Source organism: Pecten maximus, chromosome 1, assembly GCF_902652985.1.
Source record: "Pecten maximus chromosome 1, xPecMax1.1, whole genome shotgun sequence".
Taxonomy (NCBI): Eukaryota; Metazoa; Mollusca; class Bivalvia; order Pectinida; family Pectinidae; genus Pecten; species Pecten maximus.
This window is the reverse complement of record NC_047015.1, coordinates 22,595,001-22,608,939: the sequence shown is the minus strand read 5'-3', so window position 1 is coordinate 22,608,939 and position 13,939 is coordinate 22,595,001. Positions and strand designations below refer to the sequence as shown.

General features: G+C 38.8%; 1 protein-coding gene across 2 annotated transcripts in view; it reads left to right on the top strand.

Moving 5' to 3' along the window:
- The window catches only part of LOC117328002 (dual 3',5'-cyclic-AMP and -GMP phosphodiesterase 11-like), a 110,475-nt gene that overhangs the window by 67,019 nt on the left and 29,517 nt on the right, over positions 1-13,939 (top strand). Inside the window, exons 2-5 of one of the 2 annotated variants that reach the window (XM_033885301.1) lie at positions 2,808-2,969; positions 10,647-10,736; positions 10,861-10,998; positions 13,788-13,823. In XM_033885301.1, the coding sequence (XP_033741192.1) occupies positions 2,808-2,969; positions 10,647-10,736; positions 10,861-10,998; positions 13,788-13,823 (426 nt within the window). The remainder of the gene's footprint in view (positions 1-2,807; positions 2,970-10,646; positions 10,737-10,860; positions 10,999-13,787; positions 13,824-13,939) is intronic. The other variant, XM_033885310.1, reaches the window with a different exon arrangement.

The window sequence follows — 13,939 nt, the reverse complement described above, 5'->3', positions numbered from 1 at the left end:
GACAGGTTGACAATAGCTTATCATCTGACACCTTATACCAAATATGGTAATGCATAATTGAATGTACACAAAGATGTTCTCAAGTATTTGCCTTGTCTGGGGAATGTATTATGCGTACACAATACTCGATTTACGTACCATTTACTGACTGTAGACTAGGTTAATTGCGTACTACGTCCAGCCTTGTCGAAACGACTGCCCTACCGTGCATCACCAGGCTGTTAAAATAATCCATTAAACCCCATTATACACGACCATAATGGGAGCATGCACAATACACACAGTGGTGCACAAAATCTCAGTGGCTAATCTGGTCCGTTAAAGTTTTGATTGCACGTGCATTACTAGTACGTCACCAACTGACACATTGTCCATTGTCACATATATACAGCCAAAAACTATCACACGCAATACACTGAGATTACTAATACCGCTTATAAGATGATTTTATGGTGATTTTAAAGCGCCTTTGTCGTCCAGCCGGCCGTAGGGTTTATCAGCAATACCCAAGCAAAATTTAAAATCGTTGATCTATATGTTCTATGTACATTTGGTGTAAGTTGTGCATTGTCATGTGTCTTGGATACAAAACATGTATATGTGTATCTATATATACATAAATGCGCATAGAACGTCGATGTGGCGCAGCGGTATAAGCTGCGGGTATTTCTGGCTAGGCGATTGCGTGCCGTAGATCGTGAGTTCGAGGCCCGGTCAAGGCACGAGTCAAAAAGTTGTCTTCCTTCGTCATTTGTGTTACTATGTTATATATAAATACACATATATATATACATGTATTGTAAATATCTTTTTCTGCATAATTATACACGAATACACTGGGTAAGACAGCAAAGACGAATAAACATTTCATAAACAAACATGAATTCAACATTATCCGGATTTTCTTCAAAATATTTGTTTCATTTTTACCATATTTATTCAATTTTAACTGCATGTCAGATGCGGACTACAAAAATTAAGTTTGAAAGAAAACTGACTACAGATTTAAAGACTGGATAAGTCGTTAAACCACATATATTGGAGGTCTGTCAGAACCAGAGGTGTCTGATTCCAAAGAGGACAGGCACTGGGCAATGGACATCGTAAGTGGGCGGCTAATTACCAAGGACACATGACAGGGACAGCCGGAAGTATGACCACCATTCCTTACGAGGTCATTCCAGTCAGATTGGTGTTCAGTGTGTAGTACACCGGGTAGGAAAAGGAAACGTTGCTCTCGTTTAATTCTGTAACTGAAAGAGGGCTGTCAAGTTGAGCATTTCATTTCCCTTTACATTGATTTTCCTACCACATTTCCCCGAGAGATAGCATAACAATGTGGGCCATGTCGCGTAATGGTTAAATGATGGTGGTTTTTGATAAAAAGTCGAGTTATATAGGGTGTTGATGAGCAGAAGACCAGCGTGGCCTGTGTTAGATATCAGTAGTAACAGCCCTGTCCGATCACTATCCTTACTGCAGCCCCGGCCTCCCCAACTTGTATTGCAAACTAATGATGTATACTTCAATATGCTGACATGCTCCTCAACAGTTCAGTAGTTCTACTTTACAGGACTGGAAGACAGATATTCATGCTGTTGCCTCTCCAGTAGTTAACTATTATCTTCACAACTTTTTACCAGAGATCCACACATACGTATATTACATCAAGGCCAGACTGGATGATGAACACATGTTTTCCACAACTGGTTGCTTTACTGTAAATAATCCGCTTTGGTAATTAATTCGCCAGTGTCAGTTGATATGTAATTGATAAGGAATAAGGGTCAGATCTACCTCCGCCCTGTCACAATCTTTACATCACACCAAGGTCACACTCCTTACATCACACCAAGGTCACACTCCTTACATCACAACAAGGTCACACTCCTTACATCACACCAAGGTCACACTCCTTACATCACACCAAGGTCACACTCCTTACATCACACCAAGGTCACACTCCTTACATCACACCAAGGTCATACTCCTTACATCACACCAAGGTCACACTCTTTACATCACTCCAAGGTCACACTCCTTACATCACATCAAGGTCACACTCCTTACATTACACCAAGGTCACACTCCTTACATCACTCCAAGGTCACACTCCTTACATCACATCAAGGTCACACTCCTTACATCACACCAAGGTCACACTCCTTACATCACACCAAGGTCACACTCCTTACATCACTCCAAGGTCACACTCCTTACATCACACCAAGGTCACACTCCTTACATCACACCAAGGTCACACTCCTTACATCACACCAAGGTCACACTCTTTACATCATACCAAGGTCAAACTCCTTACATCACTCCAAGGTCACATTCCATACATCACACCAAATACACACTCCTTACATCACTCCAAGGTCACACTCCTTACATAACATCAAGGTCACACTCCTTACATCACACTAAGGTCACACTCCTTACACCACACCAAGGTCACACTCCTTACATCACTCCAAGGTAACATTCCTTACATCACTCCAAGGTCACACTCCTTACATCACACCAAGGTCACACTCCTTACATCACACCAAGGTCACACTCCTTACATCACACCAAGGTCACACTCCTTACATCACACCAAGGTCACACTCCTTACATCACACCAAGGTCACACTCCTTACCTCACACCAAGGTCACACTCCTTACATCACACCAAGGTCACACTCCTGACATCACTCCAAGGTCATATTCCTTACATCACACCAAGGTCAGATCATTGTCTTTCGAGTACCAGTAACTTATTGATAACCACTGTGACCCTAATTCTATTTGTATGTTTACAGGACCCTCGGTTCAGTGATGAGGTGGACATCAAGATGGGGTACAAGACCAGAAGCATTCTCAGCATGCCGGTCAAGGACTGTACTGGCAAGGTCATTGGTGTCGCTCAGGCCGTCAATAAAAGTGCTGTCGAGAATGAACCATTCAACGAACATGACGAAAAGGTAAAGTTTGAACGTTGACCCTCACTCAGATAGTTGGGCTGTAGATTCCTACAGAATGTTTTATTGTGCAGTGATAAACTTTTGTACAGTTATCCCCACACGCTCTCCAAAGGGAGTCCGGAGACAGTACTGGATCATTTATTAGAGAAGACTGATCCAATCTGCCATGCGAATGGATGGGTTATAAGAGTACGGTCAGACAGCGCCATCTGTAGGTGTGGAGGTTCATCATTACACAGATTACTCGTGTGGCCACGAGGTACAAAATGTGCCTTTAATGAGAGTTCAGTGTGCTACACTTTCACTGCAGTTCATTTGCCTTCCAGACTAATAATTCCTTCAAACTTGTTGGGTAATTGATATCAAATTTGCCTTGACGTCATAGCGAATCTCATTTTTCAGGCCTAATTGGATTATAGGTATCAGATTATTTGCACACTTCATGATGCACAACTGGTCTGTCCTATATATACATTTTACAGTCTGTCTTATGCCCATTTCCTAGGATAGCTAAGCGGTCAGAGGGCTGTCGGAACAATTACGGGAGTAGGTCAAAAATCAAAGGTTGTCTGGACGGCCAGATTATATATCCACGGGTTCCTCAACATTAAATGCTCAACTCAATTTTTCATCGGAGACCATTACAGAAATTAAGGTGAAAATGCTTTCCCGTGGACATTGTTTTTAGCTAAGAGGACCGATGATACCGGGGCCTGAAGGCCAGACAGGTGTAGGACCAAAAGCTGACGGCTAACAACCTAGAGAATATAATTAACACTAATTCAGAAAATCTACAGCGACGGCAATCACAAAATAATTCATTATCTGTTTTTTACAAGAGTTGACTTGCTCAGCGTTAGATCATAAGGGTACAATGCTTTGCGATGGGAGGGAAAAGCGAGTTTCAAAAGTGAAATATGAAAATTTGTCCTGACTTGCCATCCATGTATAATTAAGAAACCCTGGTGCCGTTGTTAAGGGATCAGCTAAATGGAGGGCTAGATCAACATAGTAGCCTGAAAGGGGGAGGCTGACAGAAACAGGCCAGTAAAGTTGTAAGAAATAAAGATACTATAAAAACACTGTAGATATAGTGCATGCCATCTTGATTTAGATGAAAAATAAAGACATCCTGTCAGAGACCCGAGAAAATGTACAATGTAATGTTTGCAGATATTAATTTAACATTTTACGACTCAACAATGATAATGTGGTATATAAGACATTGCTCGGGGTAATGGAGTAGGTGGCTAATTAGCTGCAACGTTTGCACAACTGACAAAGGAAAGGGTTTCTATCCCAGGTCGTTTCCAAGTCGTTACCAAGTCGATACTGGAGGCAGCTGTGATTATTAATCAAATATGAAATTTCAATATCCTGACATCTATTCATTAATAACAGTTGCTGGGTATTGTAACAAAATAATTATTATAGCTATCAAAATAAATCAAAATCTAAATGCGTGCTAGTTTAGAACTTGAACAAGCTTTCCTTGTGACGGTAATTACCAGTTGCGTGTAGAGGTGTAAGACATTGACGTCATAGACTTCGCTACATCAGTCGCCGTGCTGGTCGTACATAATCCGATAATGGCTGTTACCCTGCACCGGTCACCTCCTGCTGCCATCTACAGTATCTACTGGATTACAAATAACACACATCATATGTCAAGTTTTACCAGAGTTAACGAATCATACGTAATTCATAACTTATTACAAGTTAGATTTCTACATTTCAAGCAAACACACACAAAAAAGAGCATTAACAGCAACTCTTAGATCAAAAACAATACTTTACATAAAAATCAGTTTTGGTTTCATTTTATTTTAGGTCACCTGAGACAAAGTCTAAAGTGACCTTTTCTAATCGCCCTTTGTCTTTTGTCGTCCGTCGTCCGTTTGTCAACAATTTACATTTTCGACTTCTCAATAACAAGAGGTGTAGAGACCCGATACTGGCTCTATAGCATGCACTGGGGTGTAGGGCTATCAAGATTGTTCAAATGAATGACCTTGACATTAATTTAATGTCACAGGGGTCAATTATGCTAAAATATTTAAACGAATTCTTCTCATTAAGCAAGAGGCCTGAAGACCTGGTGTTGGGCCTATATTATACTTGGGTGAAGGGCTTTTAAGACCGTTTAAATGTATGACTTCGACCATCATTCAAGGGGTAAAATATGCTGAAATCTTTAAAGAATTTTTTCTCACTTCCTAAAAGGCCTTGATACTATGATATTGGGCATATAGCATGCTAAGGTGAAGGCTATCAAGACTGTTCAAATGAATAACCCTGACCTTCATTCAAGGTCACAGGGGTCGGATGTGTTAGAAAAATTTCACGACTTCTTTTTACTAAGCAAGAGGACTAGAGACCTGAAATTGGGCCTCTAGCATGCTCTGGGAAGTGCTATCAAGATTGTTCAAATGAATGACCTAGACCTTCATTCAAGGTCACAGTGGTCAAATTTGCTCATATCTTTAAACGTCTCACTAAGCAAGAGGTCCAGAGACCTGATATTGAGCTTTTATCAAGCTGGTGTGGACGACATTGACCTCAAATTCAAGATCACAGGAATCAAGGTCACAGGAATCAAAACTGCCAAAATTATCAAAGCTCCCGGGACTGTTAAGGCCCATGGCCCTATTGTTTTACTTTATTATTTATATCATTTTTGTCAGCATTTTGCTGTGTTTGGTCTCTAATTCGATGTATAAATAGATATATTGGCAAGAAAAATGTCTACCTATTACTAAGGTTTCTTTCTCAATTCCTTTATTCATTATTAAACTTCAATAAAGATATCTCATTTGTGCCAAAAGCATTACGTCTGTGAGTGACATCAATGGTAGTTTGTTACGTCTGTGAGTGATATCAATGGTAGTTTGTTACGTCTGTGAGTGATATCAATGGTAGTTTGTTACGTCTGTGAGTGATGTCAATGGTAGTTTGTTACGTCTGTGAGTGATATCAATGGTAGTTTGTTACGTCCGTGAGTGATATCAATGGTAGTTTGTTACGTCTGTGAGTGATATCAATGGTAGTTTGTTACGTCTGTGAGTGATGTCAATGGTAGTTTGTTACGTCTGTGAGTGATATCAATGGTAGTTTGTTACGTCTGTGAGTGATATCAATGGTAGTTTGTTACATCTGTGAGTGATATCAATGGTAGTGATATCAATGGTAGTTTGTTACGTCTGTGAGTGATATCAATGGTAGTTTGTTACGTCCGTGAGTGATATCAATGGTAGTTTGTTACGTCTGTGAGTGATATCAATGTCTGTGAGTGATATCAATGGTAGTTTGTCACGTCTGTGAGTGATATCAATGGTAGTTTGTTACGTCTGTGAGTGATATCAATGGTAGTTTGTTACGTCTGTGAGTGAAATCAATGGTAGTTTGTTACGTCTGTGAGTGATATCAATGGTAGTTTGTTACGTCCGTGAGTGATATCAATGGTAGTTTGTTACGTCCGTGAGTGATATCAATGGTAGTTTGTTACATCTGTGAGTGATATCAATGGTAGTGATATCAATGGTAGTTTGTTACGTCTGTGAGTGATATCAATGGTAGTTTGTTACGTCCGTGAGTGATATCAATGGTAGTTTGTTACGTCTGTGAGTGATATCAATGTCTGTGAGTGATATCAATGGTAGTTTGTCACGTCTGTGAGTGATATCAATGGTAGTTTGTTACGTCTGTGAGTGATATCAATGGTAGTTTGTTACGTCTGTGAGTGATATCAATGGTAGTTTGTTACGTCTGTGAGTGATATCAATGGTAGTTTGTTACGTCTGTGAGTGATATCAATGGTAGTTTGTTACGTCTGTGAGTGATATCAATGGTAGTTTGTTACATCTGTGAGTGATATCAATGGTAGTGATATCAATGGTAGTTTGTTACGTCTGTGAGTAATATAAATGATAGTTTGTTACGTCTGTGAGTGATATCAATGGTAGTTTGTTACGTCCGTGAGTGATATCAATGGTAGTTTGTTACGTCTGTGAGTGATGTCAATGGTAGTTTGTTACGTCTGTGAGTGATATCAATGGTAGTTTAAAGAATCCTGTTTGCAGACATTGTAATCGGTATATAAGTATATAATTGGTATATAAGTATATAATTTGTATATAAGTATATAATTGGTATATAAGATATTATAATTACAGTAAATACTGCTACTGAGACTGGTTTGATTAAATAAAAAAGATGAATGCTTATTTATGGAGGCATTAAAGGAAATAACAAGTAACTTTAGTTCAACATTAAAAAACAATGGGATTGGTCTTGTGTATTCCTAGGCAAAGAGAATTGGTTGGCACAGCCATGTTTTTAATGTGGCTTGGATTTTTTTTTTTTTTTTTTTAGCTCTATGTTGTATAGTGTTTAGAAAAGAACAGATGTGGAACAGATAGTTTTTTGTCCCTTTGTTAGTGCTACAGTAAAAGTCAATTGTTAAACAGTGGAGTATAGAAGATGTAGATAAACTGGTCGGATAGTTTTTGTCACTGAAATGATTTTCTAAAACAAATACTAAAAGGTATTTCTTAGATTTTGGTGCTTTCATTTTCTTTTGATAAGTGATATTTAAGTAAATTCTTGCTGTGATATTCTTAGCTAAAGGATTTCAATGAACATTCCCATCATCCTCAGACATATACCCTAAAATAGAATGGCACAGTGACAGCCCTAGTTAGCCACTGGTAATGACCATAAGTCATTGATCTAGGAACATCTAACTGAGGAGACAAAGTAACACAGGAAATTATTTCTAATGAAGAAGATCAGAAAAAGAATTTGCTAGGGTAGGTACCCATTCTTATGACAAGCTTTGGTAGCGTAGGTACCCATCATTATGACAAGCTATACTAGGTTAGGTACCCATCATTATGACAAGCTATACAGGGTTAGGTACCCATCATTATGACAAGCTATGGTAGGTTAGGTACCCATTCTTATGACAAGCTTTGGTAGGGTAGGTACCCATCATTATGACAAGCTATACAGGGTTAGGTACCCATCATTATGACAAGCTATGGTAGGTTAGGTACCCATCATTATGACAAGCTATGCTAGGTAAGGTACCCATCATTATGACAAGCTATGGTAGGTTAGGTACCCATCATTATGACAAGCTATACAGGGTTAGGTACCCATCATTATGACAAGCTATGGTAGGGTAGGTACCCATCATTATGACAAGCTATACTAGGTTAGGTACCCATCATTATGACAAGTTATACAGGGTTAGGTACCCATCATTATGACAAGCTATGTTAGGTTAGGTATCCATCATTATGACAAGCTATACTAGGTTAGGTACCCATCATTTTAACAAGCTATGGTAGGTTAGGTACCCATCATTATGACAAGTTATACAGGGTTAGGTACCTATCATTATGACAAGCTATGGTAGGGTAGGTACCCATCATTATGACAATCTATACTAGGTTAGGTACCCATCATTATGACAAGCTATGCTAGGTTAGGTACCCATCATTATGACAAGCTATGCTAGGTTAGGTACCAATCGTTATGACAAGCTATAATGGGTTAGGTACCCATCATTATGACAAGCTATACTAGGTTAGGTACCCATCATTATGACAAGCTGTGGTAGGTTACCGTTAGGTACCCATCACTATGACAAGCTATACTAGGTTAGGTACCCATCATTATGACAAGCTATGGTAGGGTAGGTACCCATTCTTATGACAAGCTATACTAGGTTAGGTACCCATCATTATGACAAGCTGTGCTAGGTTAGGTACCCATCATTATGACAAGCTATGGTAGTTTAGGTACCCATCATTATGACAAGCTATGGTAGGTTAGGTACCCATCATTATGACAAGCTATGTTAGTTTAGGTACCCATCATTATGACAAGCTATGGTAGGTTAGGTATCCATCATTATGACAAGCTATGCTAGGTTAGGTACCCATCGTTATGACAAGATATACTAGGTTAGGTACCCATCATTATGACAAGCTGTGGTAGGGTAGGTACCCATCATTATGACAAGCTAGGTTAGGTTAGGTATCCATCATTATGACAAGCTATGCTAGGGTAGGTACCCATCATTATGACAAGCTATGGTAGGTTAGGTACCCATCATTATGACAAGCTATGTTAGGTTAGGTACCCATCGTTATGACAAGCTATACTAGGTTAGGTACCCATCATTATGACAAGCTATACTAGGGTAGGTACCCATCATTATGACAAGCTATGGTAGGTTAGGTATGACAAGATATAACACATTAGTTTAGGTACCCATCATTATGACAAGCTATACTAGGTTAGGTACCCATCATTATGACAAGCTTTGGTAGGGTAGGTACCCATCATTATGACAAGCTATGTAAGGTTAGGTACCCATCATTATGACAAGCTATACTAGGTTAGGTACCCATCATTATGACAAGCTATGGTAGGGTAGGTACCCATCATTATGACAAGCTGTGGTAGGGTAGGTACCCATCATTATGACAAGCTTTGGTAGGGTAGGTACCCATCATTATGACAAGCTTTGGTAGGGTAGGTACCCATCATTATGACAAGCTGTGGTAGGGTAGGTACCCATCATTATGACAAGCTTTGGTAGGGTAGGTACCCATCATTATGACAAGCTTTACTAGGTTAGGTACCCATCATTATGACAAGCTGTGCTAGGTTAGGTACCCATCATTATGACAAGCTATGTTAGTTTAGGTACCCATCATTATGACAAGCTATACTAGGTTAGGTACCCATCATTATGACAAGCTTTGGTAGGGTAGGTACCCATCATTATGACAAGCTATGTTAGGTTAGGTACCCATCATTATGACAAGCTATGGTAGGTTAGGTACCCATCATTATGACAAGCTTTGGTAGGGTAGGTACCCATCATTATGACAAGCTATGTTAGGTTAGGTACCCATCATTATGACAAGCTATGGTAGGTTAGGTACCCATCATTATGACAAGCTATGGTAGGGTAGGTACCCATCATTATGACAAGCTGTGGTAGGGTAGGTACCCATTCTTATGACAAGCTATGGAAGGTTAGGTTCTCATCATTATGACAAGCTATGTTAGGTTAGGTACCCATCATTATGACAAGCTGTGGTAGGTTAGGTACCCATCATTATGACAAGCTATGGTAGGTTAGGTACCCATCATTATGACAAACTATGCTAGGGTAGGTACCCATCATTATGACAAGCTATGCTAGGTTAGGTACCCATCATTATGACAAGCTGTGGTAGGTTAGGTACCCATCATTATGACAAACTATGGTAGGTTAGGTACCCATCATTATGACAAGCTATGGTAGGGTAGGTACCCATTATAATGACAAGCTGTGGTAGGGTAGGTACCCATCATTATGACAAGCTGTGGTAGGGTAGGTACCCATCATAATGACAAGCTTTGCTAGGGTAGGTACCCATCATTATGACAAGCTTTGCTAGGGTAGGTACCCATCGTTATGACAAGCTATGGTAGGGTAGGTACCCATCATTATGACAAGCTATTCTTTACTACAACCCTATCAATATGACTAGGAACTATACTAATTATGCCCCTTCAACAAGAATATTTGGAAAATTGAAAACAAAAATATAAATAAATGTCTTTGATCCATTGTTGTTAATTTACTAAAGTGATTTCTGATGTTTGTTTTTACAGGTTTTTGGCTATTACCTGGCGTTTTGTGGAATAGGGTTGAAAAATGCTCAGCTTTATGAAAAATCACTGTTGGAAAACAGAAGAAATCAGGTAATAATGTGAAGTGATTGATGATAAAATGGAACTGTTTTTCAATTTAATAATTTGTTAAAGTAGATGTGATTTTTATAGAAAACACATTTGAACAATGAATGACATCAATTTGCTTTGGCAGGTGCTCCTCGATCTAGCACGTGTGATATTTGAGGAACAGAGTAATGTGGCCAACTTGATCTACAAGATAATGATGCACACACAGTCCCTTTTGCAGTGTCAGCGTTGTCAGGTGATGCTGATCGAGGACTTGTCTAAGGTAAGGTGTCACATCAATATCTCTACCCTGATATTGTGTTCCGCTTGTAGTGACCAGCGTTCACTGAACACATGGTAACATGTATTTGGTAGCTAGGATATAGTACCATCACAGCTTGGTTAGAAATATCACTGCTTTTGTAATGTTGTTATTAACATCAGGTAAGAATAATTGGTTTGTACTGTTCAAACAATTTCATATATTCAAAATATACAAAAACGTAATAGAATCAGCTTAATAAAGGAATTCTGGTAGTTTACTAGTCATCACGGGTACTTAAATTGATTATATATATTAATATATTGCAGCTTATGTTATTCTCATGATAGGAAGTATAATCCATTTTGTGGAATAACAATCAGTTTTGATCATTGAAGCCTAGAAAAGCTGTCTTTATATTGAAGATCACAGGAATCAGCCCTGTTTTTCCTAAGGAGTAGTGTCTCCTAGGCTACCATGATGTTTGACATATCGACTTTTAAAGTAATAAAGATCATATAATACTGTGACCTTTAACGAAATGATAGGAATAGTCATTACAGGCAAGGATATTGGAAATAGAACTTATTGTGATAACTCCATAAGGACTTCAATGTGCTTGCTCCATTGTCATCCTACACAACCTACAATGGGGTGGGGTGGGGGCTGACCAACTCTGGGGTCAAAGATGCGGTTGAGGACACACCATCTATACCTGAGTATTTCAGTGATTTTCCTTGGGAGTTACATTTATGATATCCCATCTGTGTTAGGCTGTCTGTGAACAGTGACTGTTAAGGTCGAGCCTGACTAAGACATCTTGATGGGAATTTTCAGTAACTGTTAAGGTTGAGTCTAAGATATCTTGGAGGGAATTTTCAGTAACTGTTGAGGTCGAGCCTGACTAAGACATCTTGATGGGAATTTTCAGTGACTGTTAAGGTTAAGACTGACTAAGACATCTTGATGGGAATTTTCAGTGACTGTTAAGGTTAAGCCTGACAATGACATCCAATGGAGTATCTCTGTGATCACTTATAATGACTGAGATATTCTCGCTAACTATAGGCCTATATTACTGTATGGGATATTCTTGCTAACTATAGGTCTATATTACTGTATGGGATATTCTTGCTAACTATAGGTCTATATTACTGTATGGGATATTCTTGCTAACTATAGGCCTATATTACTGTGTGGGATATTCTTGCTAACTATAGGTCTATATTACTGTATGGGATATTCTTGCTAACTATAGGTCTATATTACTGTATGGGATATTCTTGCTAACTATAGGCCTATATTACTGTATGGGATATTCTTGCTAACTATAGGTCTATATTACTGTATGGGATATTCTCGCTAGCTATAGGCCTATATTACTGTGTGGGAATCATTCTTGCTAGTTATAGGCCTATATTACTGTGTGGGATATTCTTGCTAACTATAGGTCTATATTACTGTATGGGATATTCTTGCTAACTATAGGCCTATATTACTGTATGGGATATTCTCGCTAGCTATAGGCCTATATTACTGTGTGGGAATCATTCTTGCTAGCTATAGGCCTATATTACTGTGTGGGATATTCTTGCTAACTATAGGTCTATATTACTGTATGGGATATTCTTGCTAGCTATAGGCCTATATTACTGTGTGGGATATTCTTGCTAACTATAGGTCTATATTACTGTATGGGATATTCTCGCTAGCTATAGGCCTATATTACTGTGTGGGAATCATTCTTGCTAGCTATAGGCCTGTATTACTGTGTGGGATATTCTTGCTAACTATAGGTCTATATTACTGTATGGGATATCCTTGCTAGCTATAGGCCTATATTACTGTGTGGGATATTCTTGCTAGCTATAGGCTTATAAGGATATGGTAGATTGTTACATGCTGGAGGTAACTAACGGAGTACTCCATCATGTGACCAGCCATCAACCTACGATACAAATCAGGTGTGGGAGTAAACCAGTCGGTGCTGAGACAACCTGAAATTAGCCGCCCAGCAAATGAATTGTTATTAGTTTCCTTGGCAGCTATATTGTCAGGTGGACAGCCATCTTAACAGGCAATCTTATAGAGATTTTACCTAACACCTCACCCCACACTCACAATTAGGCAGTGAGTTTGATGGTTTAAGACATAAGCCCTGTTCACACACTCCATAGAGGTGGTGTGCGTGAAACCTGTCATCTATCTGCTGTATATGTCAAGTGTAGGTAAGATTAGTGTAATTATCAGAGTAATTACAGAGAGGGGGAGGCAGTACATCAACGATCCCTTGTCATACTACCTACTATACTTCATTGTCACCCTCCATGAATGTCGATTTCTGTATTGGTAACCTTTTTTTGAGATAATTTTTGTCACTATGTAATGATTAAAGTATACATATTGTTGTAAACGTGTTCCTCAATGTTGATACTCTATGTTTACGCACTGCAGACACATTCTTACCGTGCTTCCATTGTGAGAACGGCCGTCCATGTAAATATGTAGATATATCTAATCCTCTGTCACCCAGCTCAATACAAAACAATTATAGCTGTTGGAAAAAACTCGCTGGATAGAATATGTTATAAGAGAGATTGATGCATAAACTCAGTGTTTACAGGTTTTATAGATACATATCATTTTTCCTGTTTTTATTGAACATGTATAAATTTCAGCATATTGTGGTAGCAGCTGTATTGGGTTGGTGTGACAGTGCCAGGGTTTTTCCTAGTTGTATACTACCTAGATATAGTCAGTCCTGCATGTATATGATGGTTGATAAATATTTTGCTTCTTTTCAATTTCAGGACAAAAACAAAAAGCTTACTATCAAAAAAAGCATGGTGAATATTACACACTTTGATTTTGTTAATGCTCCTCTCTAACCTAGAGATTTCACACTTTATCCTGAATGCACTCTAACAGATATGAGGTGTTACTTCTGCACTGGAATCTGTAT